This window comes from Paroedura picta, chromosome 1, assembly GCF_049243985.1.
Source record: "Paroedura picta isolate Pp20150507F chromosome 1, Ppicta_v3.0, whole genome shotgun sequence".
Taxonomy (NCBI): domain Eukaryota; kingdom Metazoa; phylum Chordata; class Lepidosauria; order Squamata; family Gekkonidae; genus Paroedura; species Paroedura picta.
In genome coordinates this window covers 169,252,257-169,273,980 of record NC_135369.1, presented here as the reverse complement: position 1 = coordinate 169,273,980, position 21,724 = coordinate 169,252,257, and the positions used below count along the sequence as shown (strand labels likewise).

Here is a 21,724-nt window from a genome sequence, read left to right as displayed (position 1 = left end):
AGCGGAATATAAGAACCAACTCTTCTCCTTCTAAAATGTTCCCCCACTTGTTTCTGAGTATTATAGTTTTTTATGTCAGATTTGAGTCAATTTATTCTTTTGGGCCAGGGCTTTCCTGTTTGTCCAGTGCAGAGCACAGAAGGACATGGCTGACACATTTGTTTATTTAGTACATCTTTAAAATCCCCCCTTCTTCCAAAGGGTTCAGGTCAGTGTATACCATTCACCAATCCTCCAATCTCATGACAACCCTGTAAGGTAGGTGAGACTGACAGAGTACTACTGGCCCACGGGGGTCACTAAGTGAGCTTCACAGATGAATAGGGGATTTGAAACCTGGATCTGCCAGATCCGGATCTGACTCTTTGTGACAGTTGCACCACATTGGTACATGTTATATTATTGGAGACCTACATGCTAGACCTGGTATTATGAGATCCTTTAATATCCCTGTGGAAATACTGGCACAAGATTAGGCGTCTGGGTGTCACTTGTTTTAGGATTCAAGGCACTGGACGTCTCCAGCAGTTTTATCTGCTCAAGATGTTATCTTGCATCTTCGTATACCTCCTCCCATTCACCTGTCAATTTCTTCCTACATGGAATGCTAAAGAATGCTATATATCTGTGTAACTTTCATTGGTGCATATGTACTGAGTGCATCTCCTGGACCTTTGCGGTCATGGAGAGAATGTGAGAAAGTACGGAGACCCATCTCTCCACAAGATGCCTCTATCTGTTTACAAGTCTCATTTATTCATGTGTATTATTTACAGTTCATCATTCCCAACATTCAGGGCAGCTAAGAAGAAAAACATTACAGTGGCCAAGATGGCGTAACATTCAAGAGGGATGCCAACCTCCAGGTGGTAGCTGGAGATGTGGGATTCCAGCTGATCTCCAGGCAACAGAAATCAGTTCATCTGGAGAAAATGGACACTTTGGAAAGGGGACTCTCTATAGTCTACCCCCCAAACCCTACCACTCTCAGGCTTCACCCCCCAAAAGCTGTTAGACTTTATCTTTAGCAAGAGCCAGCCACTAACTGTCATAAAAGGGTTAACTATTTGTTGACACTTGTTGCTGGTGGGAACAAGCAACGTGGGTCATGTGATTTGTTTACACCAATGATTACATGTCTAGTTTTCATGTATGCAACTGTAACTGGAAGAGAAGGGTGTTCCTTCTTCCCTTTGTTCTTGCAAGCTGCCTTTAGGCAGAGTTAGATCCATATTGGAGTTCAACCATATAACAGCTAAGGTTTAGAACTCCACCACAAGCTATAGGATTCTATGCATTTTCCTGTTCCCCTACCTTGGTAGTTCTAGTAAAATACTTTATAATACTTCAATCCTGCCATGTCTGGTCCCATTGTTCATATTTAACCCTGCTATTATACACAAAATATCCAATAAAATCTTCAAGGGTTTCCCAATCTGGACCTGGCAACTCTAACCATCCAGTAGCCCCAAGAGCAACCTTCCTGTTACATACTGTAGAGATGTACAAGAACTGAGCAGTGGGTCAGATGTCGCTGCTTTGAGTGAGCATTGACAGGAATGGTCAGATTGGAGAAGCGTAACTCACCCCCAAGTAATGGCCACAGCCCCTGAAGACAGAAGTTCACTTGGAGTCATGGCTGCAAAGTAACTCACGTTTACCAGCAAATATAAACAAGTTACCAGAGGAATGGCAATCATCATTGCCCTAGGCAGGTACACCTGGAGAGGAAAAAAATAAAGAAACAGTGTGGATATGTTTACACAACAGCATGTGTAATATTATCCATTTAGCTGATGCATTCACTGATGTGTTTCTTGGTGCCTCATACTGGCTCGCCTTTGGGAAAGGGCCTGCTTGAACTGTCAGAAAACCTGTTCTGGCTGTCCTTTACCTCACTGGGATTGGGTTGTTTTGGAAGAGTCCAGGACCAAGTAGCACACAATCAAGAACAGCTGACTCCATGGTAGGAAAACACTTACCTTAGGACATCTGAACATTTGTGACAGGACCCAGCCTTCATGACCACCATTTTGTGGCTGAGCATCTAGGGTTCCTAACACTGCCTTCGCAAATGCTGCCTCAGATTGGAGGGGCAGTGCCTATAGAGGGCAGACAACGGGAAGGAAGTGATGTCACTTCTGGGTCAGCAGACCAAAATCGGCTCAGGGTCCCTAGCCCTAAAGGTATGAGAATGGCCTCAACCAGAGCCAGGGTCTTTTCAGCCCTTCCCCCGGCTTAGTGAACTGCTCTGCTCATTGAAATCAGGGCCCTGCAGGACCATAATCAGTTCAGCAGGGCCTGTAAGACAGCTATTCTGCCAGGCCTATGGTTGAGACCGGGAACACAATACTGATAACACCAAATTGGCTTGACCCCCTTGGAGAAACATCTGAGGGAATATAGAAGGAAAGTCCATCCACCTATGAACAAAACCCCTCAGAGATTGAAACTGAATCATACAGATATATAGTAAAAAGTGTAGAATTGTTTAAATTAAAATTCATGGATACTGTTAACCTATTTATGATTGTATGTTGTTATTTGATATTACCTACCCTGAACCTCATGGGAGCGGTGGGTTAGAAAAATAAAGATTATTACTGGTGATATTCCTGGCTCCTCAACTAGAAGAAGAGTTGGTTCTTTTATGCCGATTTTCTCTACCCAAAGGAGTCTCAAAGCGGCTTATAATCACCTTTCCTCTCCCCACAACAGATACTCTATGTCTGCATCATCCTGGGGCCTAACTTACAAGAATGCAGAAGTATTTATTTTAAAAACAAATATGGTACACTGTCATGACTCAGGAAATCTTTCACTCAAATGAGAGAACCCTAACTGATATCAATAGCCTAAATAAACAAGATTTCCGTGGTAAGAACTTGTTCATCTCTAAGCAGCTACTGGACTTGAATCTAACAGTTCTACTATAGGCCAACGGGACTACCCTGGGAAACGTTAAAAAATCCAACACGATAATATACTACACCATGTAAGCAGGTTGCATCTATTTTGCTATGTGCAACCACACTAAGAGAAAGAAAAAACCTATCCCAAGGCTACTACTGATATTACTAAAATCATTACAGAATAAATAAAGGGTTCTTCCGTTCTTGTTTGTTTATTATTGTGTAGGATCCAATCAGAACGGTCTCTAGATATGTCCCATTTTCAAATGGAAATTTTCCTCAGTGGTTGTCCTTTGAATGTAAATATCATAAATATCCAAATTGTGAAATTCCTCTATTGAATAATACAGCATACATGTTGGCCTTTGGCTCTTCAGCATGGGGATGCTAGTAATACCAACTGTGCAACCACACCGACAGTGCAAATAATGAGTATAAGTTTTTGTGTGCATGCCCACAAAAGCTTATACCCAGAACTAAACATCTTGGTCCTAAAGGTGCCACTGGACTGGAACTTCATTCTGTAGCTTCAGACCAACACAGCTACCTATCTGGGTACAAATACTAAGACCACTTTCCAGGGAGCAAAGCCCCACTGATGAGACCAAAGTAGTACTGAGTAGACCTGCTTAGGACAACATAGCGAGAAGTCACCGTTGATTGCAGATTTCCAGTGCAGGTATCTATGGTACGTATAACTTGCACAGTTTCTACAACGCTATGAGTATATCCATATGACAGCCTTTTAAAATGATTTAGCAGTCAACTCATTCCTGTTCCTGAGGAAACCATAAGAACGTTAGTTGTGTGAGAAAGGAACAAAGGAAGGAACAAGCCAGGGGTAGTCAAACTGCGGCCCTCCAGATGCCCATGGACTACAATTTCCAGGAGCCGCTGCCAGCATTTGCTGGCAGGGGCTTCTGGGAATTGTAGTCCATGGACATCTGGAGGGCCGCAGTTTGACTACCCCTGGAACAAGCAGTCTTCAATAGAGAACACTGTTTAGACTACAATTCCCAGGATGCTTTGGGGGAAAACTGGAGACATTTACAGTATCGCCATAGGCAAGTCTAATCAGAATCCTACTCAGGTCTATTCACTAAGGCTTACTCCTAAGAAAGCCTAATTGTACTGTTATTGAGTGGTGCAAAACCTTAGTTTGATGTTGTTTCACCTTCCCTTTTATTAGACACATCATCTTAAGTTTCTTAAATAAAATTTCACTAATTTTTGTTTTGATTTAACTTAAAATGGAACTTCACTGGTATACCTTGCGGTATGAAAAATTCAAATGATTTTGTTCATCAAAGAAGACATACATGCAGACAGATTTGGTGGTTCAAATGAAAATGCTCCTTTCCAACATGATTTCACTGAGTAAAGTTCACACTGCTGGTTCTAACTTCCACATTCCTGTAGGGCTCCCCACAGTTCAAAAGGAAGCTCCTTTGCATACTGTCAAAAACTATGCATGTGGATATACTAGTATACATATTTAAAATTAGAGATCCTAATAGTATGGATGGTCTCCAAAAGCCTTGCTTTTCATCAAAACCCTCCAGGGCTGATTCTGCACTTACTTAGTTTATTCTGTTGTGGATCCTGCTGAATTCAGATCAATTTGAACTCGGGTCTTACTCTTTCTCCATCCTCCCCATTGCAACAAAAAACTGTTCTGCACGTGACTTGGAAAGCTCAGAAGGGGGGTGGGGAGCCATTTGCAGTAGGAGCCTTTTTCTTTTCTTGAAGGGGAGAGGGAGAAAATTGGAGACAGCAGAGGAAGGGGAATAAATCCAAGAGGCAAATCTCTGCTGGGAGAAGTGAGGGCTTCCCCTTTAAGGGAAGCCTTGCAACCTAGGAATGAGGAAGCTTTTGAACTGATGCCCTGACCAATCAGGGATTTTCTACTGCCTTGGAGGCTCTGCAGCAAGTTATTTCAGGGAAAGCAAACAGCTGCACCTTTACTCATGCCGATTTTTCAAATATTAAGGGTTATATGCACTCCAGGATATCGAGGGAGAAGAGGTAGGGTCACTCTGGATCAATCCTGCTTATTGCAGAGGGAAAATTTAAATCGCCCAAAATCAAAATGGAAATCGCATTCAGTGTAGATGGCAGGGACTGAATCGACCTGGGATTGGAATAAAAGCTCCGTGCAGATTCAATACAGTAGTACAAAGCCACAAATCCCTATGCCACTTTGTGTGAAAGGTGTAAAACGTCCAGGTGGCTTCTAGCCTTAATATATACTAGATCTAATAAAATAAATGGAGTTTGTTATCCATAAAAGATATATATATATTTTTAAAATCTTCACTTACTTCAGGCCTTTTAATTTCCTCAGTCACGTAATTCAGGTTGTTCCATCCATCAAATGACCACAGTCCCTGATAAAAAGCAATCCCGATGGCCCCGGCCCCATACCGTGTATTTTGAAAAGCGTTCTGGAAACTTTGCGCCTGCCCGTTAACCAGGAACACCACCCCTCCCACAACAATGACCAGGAGCGCTAAGAGCTTGGCACCTGTAAAAACGTTCATCACGCAAGTGGCCAGCCTCACGCTAAGGCAGTTGATCAGAGTGAGGAGAATGATACACGCTGCGGCTGTGCATTTGACCACCAGCTGAGGCGAGGAGCACCCGGGGTAAAAGGGCGCCACGGCATATTCGGCGAAGCTCAGAGCGATGGCCGCCACTCCTGCGGGCCTCACCACAATGACGGAGGTGTATGCAAAAAGAAAGGCAGGGAGGGAGCCAAAATTCCTGAGAATGTATATGTATTCTCCGCCAGACTCTTTGATGATGGTCCCCAGCTCTGCATATGACAAGGCTCCGAAGGTGGCCAGAAGACCGCAGGCTGCCCAAATGATGAGGCTACCGGCAGGGCTACCGACGTTACGCAGCACCCACTCCGGAGACATGAAAATCCCTGAGCCAATCATTGTCCCAGCAATGAGCGACACGGCGCTGGTCAGGCCAATCTCCCGCTTCAGACTCAGCTTCACGTCTCCCGTCTCACTTGGCTGGGTGGCTGAACCCGCCGCCGCTTCGCCTTGTCCCCTTTGCCTCATGATGGAACTGGCAAGACTTGTTGCGGCCGCTGAATGACCGGCCACAGCACCTGCAGGCCACCAGGAAGAAAGACAATGATGAATGAGGCGTTCTGGCTTCTTGAGTCCGAGTTAATAATTACAGGAAGACAGCCAAAGGAGCATCCTGCCAAGCTGGGGGGTTACACTTGAATTTCTTGTGGCGGCTTGAATTTCTTGTAGCAGCGTCGACTGTCTTTTTATTATTAGCTTTAGAAGAAGAAAGAGCTGTTTTTGTTTTGGCTCAGCTCCCGCGGAGCGTCCCCGTTTTAACTCCCTAGCTCCGAGGAGGCCATTTAAGTCCTTCCAGTTTAAGGTGTCTTACGAGATAGCTGCTTTGCACTTTCATCTTCAGGTGAGATGGGAGGGAGATAAGCTGCCGCTTCTGCTGCACTTTATGCCTCGTGACTGATTTAAAAAAGCAGCTTGATAATTGCTCACACCAAGGTTGTCCCGGAGCTTTTGTCCAAGTTAATGATGAGTCAAAGTAGTGTGAAGCTATCGCTTTGGTGTGCCCCTGATGGGAAAACTATGTCATAACAGACTGGCCTCTTCCATGATAAGCAGTGTAATCTCAGATGGAGTTTATGAAGTCTGCGGCTTCGGTAGACACGGACACAGCTCTTGGAAATAGTCAGCTCTTTACTAACTTCAAACGCCAACTAAAACGCCAAACAGGGAGCATAGAAGCGACACAAATTTGTATACAGTTTGGCTCGCCCACCAAAGAATCTGATTGGTCATTAATGGGCACGGTACATCGGTCCAGGAGTACATTCAAGTAGAGTCTCTGACTGGCTGAATTACAATCCTTTGTTTGCATACTGGTTGACATTAACACCATGGAGTTCACACTCATAACTGAGTTACTGATATTTAAACCTGTTGGTAACTCTGCACAGGATTGTGCTGTCGATCTGCAGAGATGAGGAGCTTAGATCCAGTCCCCCAGTGGGGCATATAGTTCCTCTGGCACCATTTTGAGTTGGGAAAACAACACCGCAGGTGGCTGAAGGACGCCCCACACACACACACACACACACACACACACACACACACACACACTTTTGTCCCAGTTGGAGTCAGGATCCTGAACACTTCAGAAACAAATTCAAAGTGCCTAAAAGAGTTTATGTTGAGTTGTGTTTTTAATTTTAATTATGTTGAGTTGTGTTGAAAGCATGGCTTTATAGTTATTGTATTGTTGTGCTGTTAGCTGCCCCAAGCCCCATTCTGGGTTAAGGGTGGGATAGAAATTGAATAAATAAAAATAAATAAAGTATGGCTAGGGTCAAAGTAAGGCCAGGGAAAACACAGACACAGAAATTGTGTTGTATAATTTGACTTTTAGCATGCATGCAGTTGCAGTCCTGGCCACGGCCATAATTCAGCTTTGTTATCTCAAAAATGACAACTGTCCTTTCCAGGGTCATCTTAAAAATCATTGGACTTGCTGATCCTATTAGCCTGTAGTTTTGTTTGGAGTAGCTACAACCAGCACTAAGTTGTGAGAGCTGTGTTAAGCACACTAAAGGACTGTTACCTAAACCGGAAAAATCCCGTCTGAATGCGGCCTATTGTTTTGTGCTTAAAATGTGTTATTGCAGAGGGGTTTGTAAGGTAGCTAGCAATAACCAGGACGGATTACTATTACGGGATCCGTTTATTTAACAGCTTGCATCGCTGTGCGACATTAAGAAGAAGGGTTGTGACAAAAAACAGTTCTAATTTTATGCACTGCGCTTTCAGCTCAGGGGCAACAGCAGCGCTGGCGGAGATCAAACCTATTGCTTCACATGGGGATCTGCATCCCAAGATTGCTCTTAAGCAAGCCCATGGATTGCATGTGAGATTTGGCTCTCTTGAATAAAACACAGCAGCAGCCAACACGGGCCATGCTTTGAATACTGGGATTTTACAGCAGTGAATTCTGTAGAAATCTAGAGCTAATCTGGATTGAATTGATTGCCTGTTGCCCTCTACTGGCCTTGAAGCGTAAAACAGTTCATTCTTACAAAACCGATCGTGACAACCTACATCTGTGACATATAACTATTCTATGCTAACCATGCAGTCCTAAGGAGAGCTACCCTCTTCTGTGCCCTATGATTTCAGTGGATTTAGATAGGTGTCCCTCTGCTTTGCTCTGCACCGCAATTTATGTATGTATGTATGTATGTAGAACCTCTTGTGGCGCATAGTGGGAAGGCAGCAGACATGCACTCTGAAAGCTCTGCCCATGAGGCTGGGAGTTCGATCCCAGCAACCGGCTCATGGTTGACTCAGCCTTCCATCCTTCTGAGGTCAGTAAAATGAGTACCCTGCTTGTTGGGGGGTAAACGATAATGACTGGGGAAGGCACTGGCAAACCACCCCGTATTGAGTCTGCCATGAAAATGCTGGGGGGCGTCACCCCAAGGGTCAGACATGACCCAGTGCTTGCACAGGGGATACCTTTACCTTATGTGTGTGTGTGTGTGTGTGTGTGTATGTATGTATGTAATGTGTGTGCGTGTGTTTGTTTGTGTTTCTATTTATATACCGCCTCTCATGACTGGTCGTCTCATGGCGGTTTACGACAAACATTAAAATTGCAATATAAAACCCAATAAAATCTAAGCCCAACTACACCCAGCCCTACTGTTCCAGCTAATGGACCCAGCTGAAGACCGTAAGCAAGATGCCCTGGGGGTCTTGATTGTTAAAAGTTAGGAATAGGAATTTGATAATACTTCCTGCAGGAGAGATAGATAGAGAGAGAGAGAGAGAGAGAGAGAGAGAGAAGAAGAAGAAACAACTGGGGGGGGCGGGATTTATATCTTAATTACATGATTATTCAAGTTATTGTGACAAGAAAGAAGAGCAAGGCCCGAGAGCCCCACAACATCAAGATTCGGTTTTATTGGCATCTTCAATCATATATGAATCAGATTTTTAAACACAGTTTTTTTCTATATATACTGGATGGAAAGGAAGGTAAAAACAAAACAAAATCGGAACAAAATTCCTTAGCTGTACATTGTCATTTTCTTATTTATTCTTTAGATTTCTATCCCACCACTTTCCCCAGCGGGACTCATGGCGGCTTACAGATGAACAGTAGAAACCCCAATAAAGCCACAATAAAACCAATCAACCACTTTAGAGTTTTAAACAAAAGGCAGTGGCATAATCCCCAATTCTCCCTGATCTTCAGCCAATCACAGCGTGAGGGGGTCGTCAGCTGGAGGAGCAGCCCAAGTTGTTCCTGACCCCGGCCTCAACCAAAGACCTGGTGGAAGAGTTCTATTTTACTGGCCCTGTGGAACTTAGGCAGCTCCGTCAGGCCCTCGACTCTTCTGGGAGCTCATTCCATGTCGATTAACACAAGTATGGCCAATCCGCCTCAATCCAGCTGGCGTTGTAGGTCATCCATCAAAGGCGACCAACACTGTCTCCACCCCGTGGCCAGGATGGGTCGAGTCCCGAAGTATGGGTCGAGTTTCATCCAAGTATGCCAGGAGCTAGTCTGCTGTGCCCCTCTTCTCCCAGCTGCCCCACCACAATAAAAAGAAGAGTTGGTATTTATACCCTGCTTTTCACTACCGGAAGGAGTCTCAAAGTGGCTTACAATCGCCTTCCCTTCCTCTCCCCACTACAGGCCCTGTGAGGTAGGTGGGGCTGAGAGAACCCTGATAGGACTGCTTTGTGAGAATAGCACTATCAGGGCTGAGCCAAACTCAAGGTCACCCAGCTGGCTGCATGCGGAAGAGCGGAGAATCTAACCTGGCTTGCCAGATTAGAAGCTGCCACTCTTAACCACCATGCCAAGCTGAAGTGAAGCTGAACCTGCCAGCCTGTTCAGGACTAAGGAAACGATGCAGCCTTCACTTGGGAGCCCTTTTAGCCTAGAAAGAGATAATAACCGTCACATCTGGGGAATCTCTTTTGGAGTTTAATCAGCAACAGCAAGCCTGGGAGGAGTCCTGTGAAGTGCTGACTCACCTTTTCACTGCTAGGGATATGACCAGTGAATGAATGCAAACAACCAAAGCAAAAGCACAAAGTGAAGTTGGGGCTCCGACCTGTGGTTCAATAAGAAACCAGTTAACTCCTGGAAAGCCAAGAGGCAGAACCTTTGAAGAACTGGTGCATATGTTGTGACAGCCAGAGCTTTTGTGGCTGCTCTGAAGCAGCTTTCTCAGAATCAAAATGCTGGTGTGACGATGTGGCAGTCAAGGGACATGGTAATTAAGGGGAATATGTGAAGAAAAAATGCAGAGATGGCAGCTGTCTGGGTCACAAATCATTCCAGAGCCAGCTTTAAAGCTGGCCTTGGCCATGCGACCCGCAAGCAAAACCTGTACAGGACCAATACCTGGGAAAGAGGGAACACCAGCAGTATCACATCGGCAACACAACAACATGTAGTTAAATCTGCAAAGCATTCATGAAAAGGAAAAGCCTTCAGGGAAGACCTTATTACTCTCAAGGAAAGCAACGCTGCAGATTATAAAATGAAAAATCCTAAACCCGGTGGCAGGTAAAACAATCTCCGAAATCCCCCCTCCCCGAAAACCCCACAGCTCTCAACCGAAATGGTGCTGAAGTAGATCTCTTGTACATCCATGGAGCCTGGCAGAAGAGGTCCGTTTTGCAGGCCCTGAAGAGCTGTGGCAGCTTTGACAGGGCCCTCAGCTCTTCCAGCTCATTCCAGCAGGCAGGGGCCAGGGCTGAAAAGGCCCTGGCCCTGGTTGAGCCTAGGCACAACTCCTGTGGGCCAGGAACCACCAGCCAGTTCATGTGTAAAGCCCTGCAGGAGGCATAAGGAGATGGACTGTCCCTCAGGTATGTCAGGCCCAGGCTAGGGACTGCCTTAAGGGTATATCAGACTTCGCACCTACCCTGCCAAGCCACTCCCACTATACCGTTCCACTACTCCAGCCACCCAGAGCTCGGGCTTCCTGCTCCACCAATGGGACTGGCCCAGCGCAAACCCACACCATCAATATTAGCTGCTAAATGGAAACTCCATGTTATTCAGAAGTAGTATATGCTGGAAGACCTGTGGCTTATTTTGTTTTTAAAGGGCAGTGTTGTGACCCTCTTGGCCTAGCTTGTTAGCCACGGAAAGGTATGTGGCTATTGTTAAAAACAGTAATGGGTTAGCATGAATAAAAACAAGTAACTTCGTGTGTGGGTGAATGTTTGGCGGCTGTAGTAAAATCATGTTGTGGCATGCCTGTCCCACTGCTGCTGCTGTTTTCCTTCTCTAAATATGGCCCGCAGTACCAAAAGGCTAACTAGGCAGCAGTCCAGAAGTACAGAAGGCAAGTAATGGAATCTTGAAGAAGGTGTTCCAACATTTTTCTGCAGGCAGGGTGCAGAATGCAGGAACTGAGCAAGCCTTCTCTGTGAATTTCCACCTCTCTACAAGTGGAATGTGGAGAGCGGTTCTTATGAGGATGTGAGGCTCAACGCACTTTTGAGAAATTAAAGAACCTGCTGCATTTCTCCCCATATAGTCTGGATCTGCAAATGTTCACCACTTGGGTTGAAGGACGCCATTCATCTACAACACAAATGGGTTAAATACCCTTTTCACCTCCAATAAGAACCTGATTTACCCCTTGAATATAAGACAGCCCTACTAAAATCTCACCAAAGGGATTTCCCTGAAGACGACCTACCTAACCTGTCTGTCTGCTTGAGGCTGGGGACTGCTAAAGCATCAGTGACACACCAGGAGAACGAGGTACCAGAAGGCACAGAAGCAGCAAGGGCACCTGCCCGCTAGGGCTTTGGGGCTGCTCCATATTCTGATTCCTAACCAACAGGCAAGAAGCCAGCTTGGTGTAGTGGTTAGGAGTGCGGACCTCTAATCTGGCGAGCCCGGTTTGATTCTGCGCTCCCCCACATGCAACCAGCTGGGTGACCTTTGGCTCACCACGGCACTGATAAAGCTGTTCTGACCGAGCAGTAATGTCAGGGCGCTCTCAGCCTCACCCACCTCACAGGAAAGGGAAGGTGATTGTAAGCTGCTTTGAGACTCCTTCAGGCAGAGAAAAGCAGCATATAAGAACCAACTCTTCTTCTTCTTCTTCTTCTTCTCCTTCTCCTTCTCCGCCTCCTCCTTTCTCCTCTACCTCATAGGGTGTCTGTTGTGGGGAGAGGAAGGGAAGGCAATTGTAAACCACTTTGAGAGTCCTTTGGACAGTGAAAAGCAGGGTATATGCAGAACCAAAATTCCAAACAACTCTTGCCTGTGGTTCTGATTGGTGGAAGAAAGTGGTGCCAATTCACAGCTAACTTCTGGCAATCCCATCATGGTTTCATGGCAAGAGATGTTCGGAGGTCGTTTGCCACTTCCTGCCTCTGTATTGTGACCTTTGTATTCCTTGGTGTCCTCCCATTCAAATACTAGCTAGGGCAGAACCTGCTTAGCTTCTGAAATCTGACATGCCGGGGCTGTACATAATGGAAAGCAGGTCTGAAAGATCCTGTCGTGCTTCTGTATCACCAGTGAGTTCAGAAGAAGACGTAAGGAGACAATAGAGAAGTGAAAAGGATGATATTCACCATCCATGTCTACATCATTGCTTTGTTTATAAATAACTGTTCTGGAAAGGGCTGCTTCTCAATCCAAGCAATATTCCCCAAGTGGCAGAAGCTACATTTCTCTCCTGATCGATCTGATACAGTTTGACAGCGAAGCAAAGGCATTTAGAAAGAAAGCAACAGGACAGTTTATTATTTGGTCAGAAAATGGAGCAGGGGAGGAAGAGCAGCCGTGAACTAACAAAGGGGCGAGGGTGACCACTGTTTTAGTTATTTCAATATTTAAGGTAAAGGTATCCCCTGTGCAAGCACCGAGTCATGTCTGACCCTTGGGGTGACGCCCTCCAGCGTTTTCACGGCAGACTCAATACGGGGTGGTTTGCCAGTGCCTTCCCCAGTCATTATCGTTTACCCCCCAGCAAGCTGGGTACTCATTTTACCGACCTCGGAAGGATGGAAGGCTGAGTCAACCTTGAGCCGGCTGCTGAGATCGAACTCCCAGCCTCATAGTCAGAGCTTCAGACAACATGTCGCTGCCTTACCACTCTGTGCCACAAGAGGCTCTATTTCAATATTTAAACTATGTCAAATGGTGACTCAAAGTGGTTGACGAAAACAGGTGAGACCCCAGTTGAAAATTTTTGAATGTTCTTTGCCATTAAATGCCCCTTAAATAGCTGCACAACAGGATGAAATTTAATCACATTCCTCACTGCTGTACAGCCAGAAGAAAGAGTTGAATTTTTGCTGGTTACAGTGTTTAAAGCACAGGAATCTTATCCGTTTACTTATAAATTTATATACTGCCTCTCCAGAGACCTATTTAAGGCAGTTTCTTAAGGAGTAGAGCTAAAATTCAACAAGATCATACTTAATCCTGCCCCCAAACAAATGATCAAGATGAAAACAAACTATCAAAAACAACATGAAGCAGCCTAAAATGCTATCTGTAAATTAACGGTTGGCAGACACTGTAGCACAATTAAATTTTAGTTTAAATCTTATTTTATTGCATGTTTTTAATTAATGACATTATATGTCTACATGGTGTACACCATCCCAAGCCAGACTGCTGGGAGGGTGGTATAGAAATAAAATAAATAAATAACAACAACAATTACTTCCAGACAGATCAGCACGAAAAATAACAAAAAAAATTAATTAACAGTCTGGCAGGTATGGACTCAGCTAAAAAAATGATAAAACAAAGAATTCAAGATACTGAGTGGCAAGCAGACCTTTCTAGTTCCCCCATCTTTAGGTCACCGCTCAGTAACAGACATATTCTTTTTCCTGCCTCATATCTTTTTACTCTGGAAAGTAATACTCATAGAAGAGTCTTTACCCTGGCTAGGTGCATGGCACTTCCCTCAGCATTATTGGAAGGGAGGTATAAAAGGATCCCCTTCCCTGAGAGAACATGCCCCTGTAATTCTGGCCAGGTAGAAAATCTTGAACACGTTTTTCTGTACTGTCCTTTCTATGCCGAGGCCCGAGCTGAGTTCATCCACCCCTTTGTAAAGCAAAAGTCAGGACAAACTGTAACACATAACACAGACATTATCAATAAATTACTGTCTGATGAATCCCCCCAAATTACTAAACCTGTTGCTAAATTTTGTTCAATAGTATATAGAGTTTGAGGAGTTGGTTGGGTCCGCCATGAAAAATTAAATATGAGGATCTTGTTTCAGGCTCAAAGCTATTTCTACTCTAGTTTTAATAATCCACTATGTGTGTGTGTGTGTGTGTATAATGTCCTCTGTTTTATGTCTGGTGCAAACCATCATAAAATTTCTATCTATCTACTTAAAAGTCTGCATGAAGAGGCATGTTTTGACCAAGCATCTAAAGGACATCAGCATAAGCACTGATGAACCTCAAAGGTTATGTACCACCACTGAAAAAGCCCTGTCTCTGTCCCCCACCCAGGGTTGCCAGGTCTCTGTTGGCCACCAGCAGGTAATGGAGGTCAGTAGGATGGCCAGATCCAGGTTGGGAAACTCTTGGGAGATATGAAGATGGAGGTGGAGTCCCCCTACCAAAGCATCCACTTTCTCCAGGGGAACTGACCTCTTTAGTCTACAGATGAGCTGTCATTCCAGAAGATCCCCGGGTCCTACCTAGTGACAGGCATGCCTAATACTTCTACCTGTGTCCACCACATATTTGTTCTAGGAGAGAGACAGTTTGGTGTAGTGGTTAGGCATGTGGACTTCTAGTCTGGCAAGCCGGATTAAAGCTGTTCTGACCAAGCAGTGATAACAGGGCTCTCTCAGCTCTCTCAGCCTCACCCACCTCACAGGGTGTCTGTTGTGGGCAGAGGAAAGGGAAGGAGACTTTGAGACTCCTTCGGGTAGAGAAAAGCAGCATATAAGAATCAACTCTTCCTCTTCTTCTTGGAAGCAGCCTCCACCCGTGTTATCATTTCTAGCTAACTTTGTGTCTAATGTACAAGCATTACCAGAACACATACAAGACGGCTTCTCTTTACTGCCAAAAGAGAAGTCAGTTTGCAGATTTCTTAGCATGGACGCCCACTCCACCTTCAGCTTTGAAGTGAAAACCACTAGAGAACTATATCATCCTGAATGTGAGTCCAGTGGCATCTCTAAGACCAACAAAGTATGATCATTCCTTTCCAAATACTGCAAATACTGAGGCTGTGTACTAATTTGCTACTAATTTACTTCCTGCTTAATATCTGTACTCTTGTGATCCCTGTTCCATTGCCTGAGGAAGCGTGCCTGCACACGAAAGCTCACACCTTGAGTGCATCTTTGCTGGTCTTAGAGGCGCCACTGGATTCAGTTTGTTGCACTGCTTGAGACCAACACAAGAAGAAGAAAAAAGAATCTGTCCAATGGTTTAATCAAATATTAGAAATATAGTTGTCTGTTAAAATTGTGTCTAGATGATTTTTTCCGTTTTCAGTGCAGTATATTTTGACAGTGGCAGTAATGAGCCATCCACAAAATAGTGTTAATAAATTCAATGTATTCAGTCTCAATGTATTCTATCGTCTTATTTATATTTTTTGAAGTATAGGTATATCTTTCTTGAAGTACAAGAATAATTAAGGCGAAAAACGCTCACAGTGTATTGATTGCCAGGGCTGTAAACTCTTGGTCCCTTATATATTTCTAATATTATTTGATTAAACCATTGGGCAGATTCTTTTTTCCGCTTCTTGTATTATTGGGACCGTCCACTTTCTTCTCGCAGCCCTTGCAGACCAACACGGCTGCTCACCTGCATCTACATAATCCCGAGTCCTCCCCCCCTTCCTCTCCTCCTCGACGCCACAGCGCAGGCGCGACACTCACTCTCTCGCGCCTGCCGGTTGGAACGGGGCGACGCAGGCGCACGCGCGCGCTCTCTTCCTGTCAGCGCCTCCATCCGCCTCTCCTCCTCCTCCTTTCCCGGCGTCCGCGGAGGGGTGGACGGCGCGCATGCGCCCTAGCGGATTGCCGCCGCCGCCGCTGCTACTGCTGTTCCTTGTGTATGTCCGTCCCTCTCTTTCTCTCTTTCACTCGCCATGTTGTTGTGAGTCTTCCTCACGGCGGCGGCGGAGGGGGAGGGGCGGCGGCGGCGGCGGGAAGGCGAGGGTGGCAGCTGGGTAGTCACAGGCGAGGGTGGTCCCGGAGGAGGAGGAGGAGGTGCCCTCTCCGCGTCCGTTACAGAGAGCAGCAGAAGCAGCAGCAGCAGCAGCAGCAGCGCCGCCAGACCAGCTCGTGAGTATTCGGCCGTTGGGCAGGCGGGTGTGGGAGGGGGGAGGGTGTGTGGAACGGCGGGGAAGCGCGCGAGGGGAGGGGCGAGAGAATGCTGAGGGACGGGGATTCTCGCTCTTCCGTCTCCCCCCCCCCCCGCGACGCTCACCCACGTTCCATTGTTTAGATCCCCGGGAAAGGCCGCCGTGGGGGGGGGGAGGGAGGGGGAGAGAAAAGGAGGGCAGACGCCGCAGCTGCTCCGGGCCTGGCTGGTGGCCGCGCGCTCGTCCCTCCCCCCCTCCCTTTGTGCTCTCGAAGTCGGCCTGGGCTGCTGGAGGCGAGGAAGCCATACAAAAGCAGCGGGGGGTGGGAAGAAAGGAGACAGCGGGTGTGGGTGTGGTGCCTGCGAGCAGCCGACATGGTGCTCGTGGGGACCCTGGGCTTGGGCGGGTTGGCGCCCCCCCGCTCGATCTCTCCCCTGTTGTTGTTAGAGAAGGGGGTGTGCATCTTTTGTAAGAGGCGAACAGTGCAGAACGCTTGAGGGGGCGAGGGGCTTGGGGAGCGGGGGGGGGAGGAGGTGGATTTGGGAGTGGGTGGGGCAGTGTTGTGAGGAAAGTGTGCGAGAGGAAGATCTTGGAGGAGGGGGGGTGTTTTCGTCGGGAGGGGTCGAAATCTCCTCTTCCCCTTCTTTCTCTCTCCCCCCCCCCTCCGGCCGTGTACGTGGGGTTCTTGTGTGGCTGCGAATTGGGGTGGGTTGAAGGCCTAGTCTGTGTTATGTAGGATGGAAGGAGATCGGAAATGTGGTCACTGCAAAAGGGCTTAATTGAAGAGCTGCTTTCGGGCCCCTCTGTGCGCCAATCTAAACCACCCCGGTTCTTCTAACCTATTTTTGGTGAGGCCTGTTCTTTGAGACCAAAATAGTTATCAATAAGAATGTGTGTGAAGGTTACTTACTGCCTTTGTTGCTTGGCTGGAAAGGGGGGGATGGCTTTGTGTGTGATGTGTGTTTTGGTAATCCATGGAGGGGGGGGGGCTGTAACAAAAGGGTATTAGGTGGAAGAGAAATAGGCGTTTGAAATGGAGATCGGAAGCAAGAATGTTTTTGTCCTATATAGAGAAGGGGAGCTGATGAGGAAGATCTATGGCAGGCAGGCTTTAGACTTGCTAACTGTTGCTCTTAGAAATAATTTTTATGGCAACCCCTGCAAATGTTGTAGCCGTGGTGTTTAAGCATGACACTGAAGAGTCATATGAAGGTGTTTTTTTTGTGTGTGCAAAGGATACATCCAGTTGGTTTGGGATATGGGACAGCTCTCCTCCAATTTGGAGTCTTAGAAATGCTAACTGTAAAGGTGTTACAGAAAGTCAAGGAAGACAAATTAATTCTGTTTTTAAAGCAATAGCAGATTAATTTATGTAAAGCTCTGTAAGAAGAATTACTGGGGAATGATTCTGTTGCTTGGAGGGGGGAATCTAGCACCTCTCTGTGGGAAGGGCCACAAGAAGTACATAGTCAAGTTGGATCTTATTAACAAAATCATGTAATGCTGAGTAGATTTTAAAAAATAATTTGACAGGAAAGAAAAATAGGATATTCAAGTAAAATATTTCAGATCATAGTATTATTACTCTAGCGTTATTATTACTCTAGCATTCAGAAATTTTTCCATTGTACAGTAGGGGTACAAATTCCTGTATGCTATATATATAATTGTTGTAATTGTAATTGTTAGAGCTTTTATTCGTATGCCAGTTACTATATATGTTATAGGTATGTTATAGGTATGTTATAGGTATATAGTGTAGCATATTTTGTTAAATGAGTAACTGGCATACGAATAAAAGCTCTAACAATTACATTTGGGCTACATGTGCCCTTTTTGCTTTATTCATATGACTGTAAGAAAATTGATTACAGTGACATGTTATTAAGGCAAAGAAAATTGTAACTTTTTAAGGACTACTAACACATAACGTTACTATTTTATATTGAGTAGGAGTAGTCCTCTATTTCAGGTGTGCATGCACACACAAGCTTATACCCAGAATTCAACTTTGTTGATATTAACGGCGCCACTGCTCTCAAAACTTTATTCTGTTGCTTCAGATCAACTACCCACCTAGATATTTTTAAACCTTATTTTTGATGTGTTGTATACTCTCCTGAAAAATTGCGTTTCCTCGTGTAGGTGTTGCTAAGTATAATAGAGAAACAAAGTATTTACACAGGTCTCTCCGTGTTTTAAAGACCACATGATTTGTGCAATGCCTAATTACTCCAAGGAAGCTTTTAAAACATAAAACTACTAAAAACTGTACATGTTTTCACGTGAGGCTAAAGGACGAGGTAATTTGGTATGGATTTGTAGCTGCTTGTTTTTGGTGTTTTAATCCTAATCTGATCAGAACTTGATATACAATCTACATTAGGGTTGCTTTGGTTATATCTAAAATGCTGGGTCTGCTTTTTACGTTTGCAGTGGAATTCCAGGTAATTCTGTAGTAAGTTTTTAAAATAAGTGTGTTGGGTTAGGATCCAGGAGGCTCGAGTTCGAATCCTCACTGCCCTGGAAGCTTGCTGGGTGACCTTGGCCCAGTCAGTCTAACCTACCTTACAGAATCATTGTAAGGAAGGAGGGGAGAATGAGAAATTTTCAGAACAGTATAACTATAAAACTTCTTCACAGCCAGCCTTAACCATGGTTTGTACTTGTCACTGTGACCTTGACAAGTGAACATTTCACAAAGCAGGAAACACCTTATTGTCTTTTTAAGTCACAGATGTTGTAAACAGTCAAAATTATGTTGCACATGGAAACAAGACAAACCTATATGGAAGGAGCAGTATGATAAGCAATTGTGTATTTGATCCATTTATGCCCACTATTTTAGTGAGTTATTGTATGCCCAAACTTCCTGGGATTTTCTTTATTTAAAACATTTATACTTCACCTTTTTCTCTGATGGAGCTCCTCAGAGACATGTGCTATTTTTACCGCTGCCTAGTTAACTTGCCTCAGAGAAATGTTATTGCTTTTCTCTTTCTGTTAGGAATGTTAGATGATTTAAAGCTGGATATTAGCAAGGGTTTTTATTTACTTAATTTTACTGCAATTTTTAGTTGTTAAATTTAAATATAAATAAATAACGCCCTGCCTTTCTCCATGCCCTCTGAAGCAGAACTCCAAAGAGGCTGCATAGTAATATATTCTAATAAATACTTGATAACTAAGTCTGAGTTTTAAAAAGGATTATTATTTTAAGATCTGCTATTTAATTTTTTCCCAGAGATGTACCTTACTGAACCTTCAGAGAAGAACTTTTCTTGGTTAGGAACTCCATGTTGCTTAGTGTTCTATAAAACTCAGTGACCAGGAGAGCTGTGAACCTGCATCCAATAAATAAATCTCAAAAGGATATTCTGAAGATAAAGTTGGTTACAAGGTTACTAAAATTAGCTTTGAGTATTCTTTAAGGAAAGGCTACAATAGTTGAGTCTTCTAAGCCCAAGAAAAAGTTACCAAAAATAGAATATAATGGAAGTTTAGATGGGAAAAGTAAATAGAAGGATTCCCTTGTGCTAATAATGGAATCTTATCATGATGGTTGGTATTAAGCACAGGATCAACAAAAGAAAGCATGCAAGGTTGTCTGGATCCACATAGAAGCTGTATAGGCATGGAAATATGCTGTTGTGTGTATGTTCCTAACTTGGGGGATGCTTATGAGTACAGATGGGGGACTGTGCATGGTATTCCCCGATTAAATGCAAGAGGCTGGGTAGCATGTATGGAGTCCTTATTAATAGTCCTTAATCTCTCTGGTCAGCTCTTGAAGAGTAGAAACAGGGATGGATTTATCCTCCATATCTGTTAAACAGCTGACTGGTGGAACTACTTATTTTTAAAAGGAGGCCTACTGATGTTATGCATAGTGTACACTCCATTGTGTTGTGGTCCATGCAATTAATTGGTTGAGTTGAATTATGACTAGCTCTAAAAACACACACCCTCCAAAAAGAAATTAATGGAGATGGTCAAATGGCTATTAATCGTACTAGCTAAATAGATACAATATCACTTGAGTACCAGATGCTGGGTGCTTTTGCCTTCTTGGCCTGTCTTTAAGCTTCCCAGAGCATCTGGAAAGTCACTTTTTGGAGATTAAATGCTGGACTAGTTAGACATTGTTTCAGCCTAGCGGCAAATTACAAAAAATATCTGTTTGATCACAGCTGCAACTGAAAGACTAAACTTTATTTAGGACTGTAACTTTATATATAGTTCTCTTTGGACATGGCTGTGGATCTACATGGAAGATTCTTAATGAGTTTAATAGAGAAAACACTGAGGTTTACCTTTGTGTGTGCTTCTGATAGAAAGTTATGTGAACGTTGACCCAAGAAACATTGCTTTCCTCTTCTTACCCCCTCCAGTAGCTGAAGTGAGGGATCACCATGAATAGGGTGATGAATTCTCACAGCATTTACTGAACGCCTTTAGTTATATGATGATGGATTTGTTTGCCTTTCCTGAGAGAGTCCCAAGTTGCATGTGAAGTATGATCTCCAGTGCATCAGACTGGGTCAGAAGGTACTTCGGAACCGGTGTTAATGGCTAATTAACTATTATTATAGTTCCGCAGGGCCTGCAAGACCAAGCTCTTCCGCCAGGTTGAGTCTGGGGCTGCTGTGGTACATCGACTGCTCTCCCCCGGGCTTCTTCTTGAACATCGTTGACCTCCTTCTCCACCTCCCCCTTTTTTTAGGAAGGGGGGTAGGAAGGGGATCTTATTATTGTGCCGCCATGCTGTGACATTTTAAAGTCTTTTAATGGGAGTTTTAATGGGGTTTTAAGACACTGTAACTCGCCACGAGCCATTTGGGAGTGGCGGGAAATAAATCAAAATAATAATAATAAATATATAATATATAATATATATAATAATATAGATATATATTGACTTAAATGGACTCCGAGGAATGGTAGAGGACAGGAAGGCCTGGAGGATCATTGTCCATGGGGTTCCGATGGGTCAGAAATGACGTCGCACCTAACAACAACAGATATATACACACACATATATATGCATATTTATTTACCTGCACATTCATCCAAAATATGATATGTATAAAAACTAGTTTTGAACATTTACCTCTTGTCACCTAGTCACACTTATTTTTGTTATAACTGAAATAAAGTAATTGATCACCAAGGTCACTATGTAGCCTGACTGTCGTTTTTCAGAGTCTCAGATAGAGGTCTTTCGCATCACCTACTACCCTGTCTTTTTACTGCTGAGTACTGAACCTGGGCCCTTCGGCATTCCAAGCAGATGCTCTACCACTGAGCCACAGGCTCTGAGCAAAGCAGGCTTCCCACTGACAATTTTGTTAAGCATATCTTGGCACTTCTTTGATTCCTGCAGAATTAAGAGGTGTTGAGGCACAGGGCAGATTTAGCATCCAGTATTCTTG

General features: G+C 44.5%; 2 protein-coding genes across 4 annotated transcripts in view; one reads left to right on the top strand and one right to left on the bottom strand.

The window, feature by feature from the left end:
- Positions 1-15,985, bottom strand: part of LOC143824381 (b(0,+)-type amino acid transporter 1-like) — a 29,279-nt gene extending 13,294 nt beyond the window's left edge. Inside the window, exons 1-3 of one of the 2 annotated variants that reach the window (XM_077311617.1) lie at positions 15,865-15,985; positions 5,234-6,033; positions 1,588-1,721 (exon numbers count right to left, since the gene is read on the bottom strand). In XM_077311617.1, the coding sequence (XP_077167732.1) occupies positions 1,588-1,721; positions 5,234-6,033; positions 15,865-15,937 (1,007 nt within the window). In that variant the 5' untranslated portion in view covers positions 15,938-15,985. Of the gene's footprint in view, positions 1-1,587; positions 1,722-5,233; positions 6,664-15,864 lie in introns of both variants that reach the window. The other variant, XM_077311626.1, reaches the window with a different exon arrangement.
- A 126-nt stretch (positions 15,986-16,111) lies between these two features.
- PUM2 (pumilio RNA binding family member 2) overlaps positions 16,112-21,724 on the top strand; it is a 78,260-nt gene continuing 72,647 nt past the window's right edge. The window contains exon 1 of one of the 2 annotated variants that reach the window (XM_077311550.1): positions 16,112-16,272. The gene's annotated coding sequence lies outside the window, so the exon portion shown is untranslated. Of the gene's footprint in view, positions 16,273-16,967; positions 17,141-21,724 lie in introns of those variants that run through there. The other variant, XM_077311560.1, reaches the window with a different exon arrangement.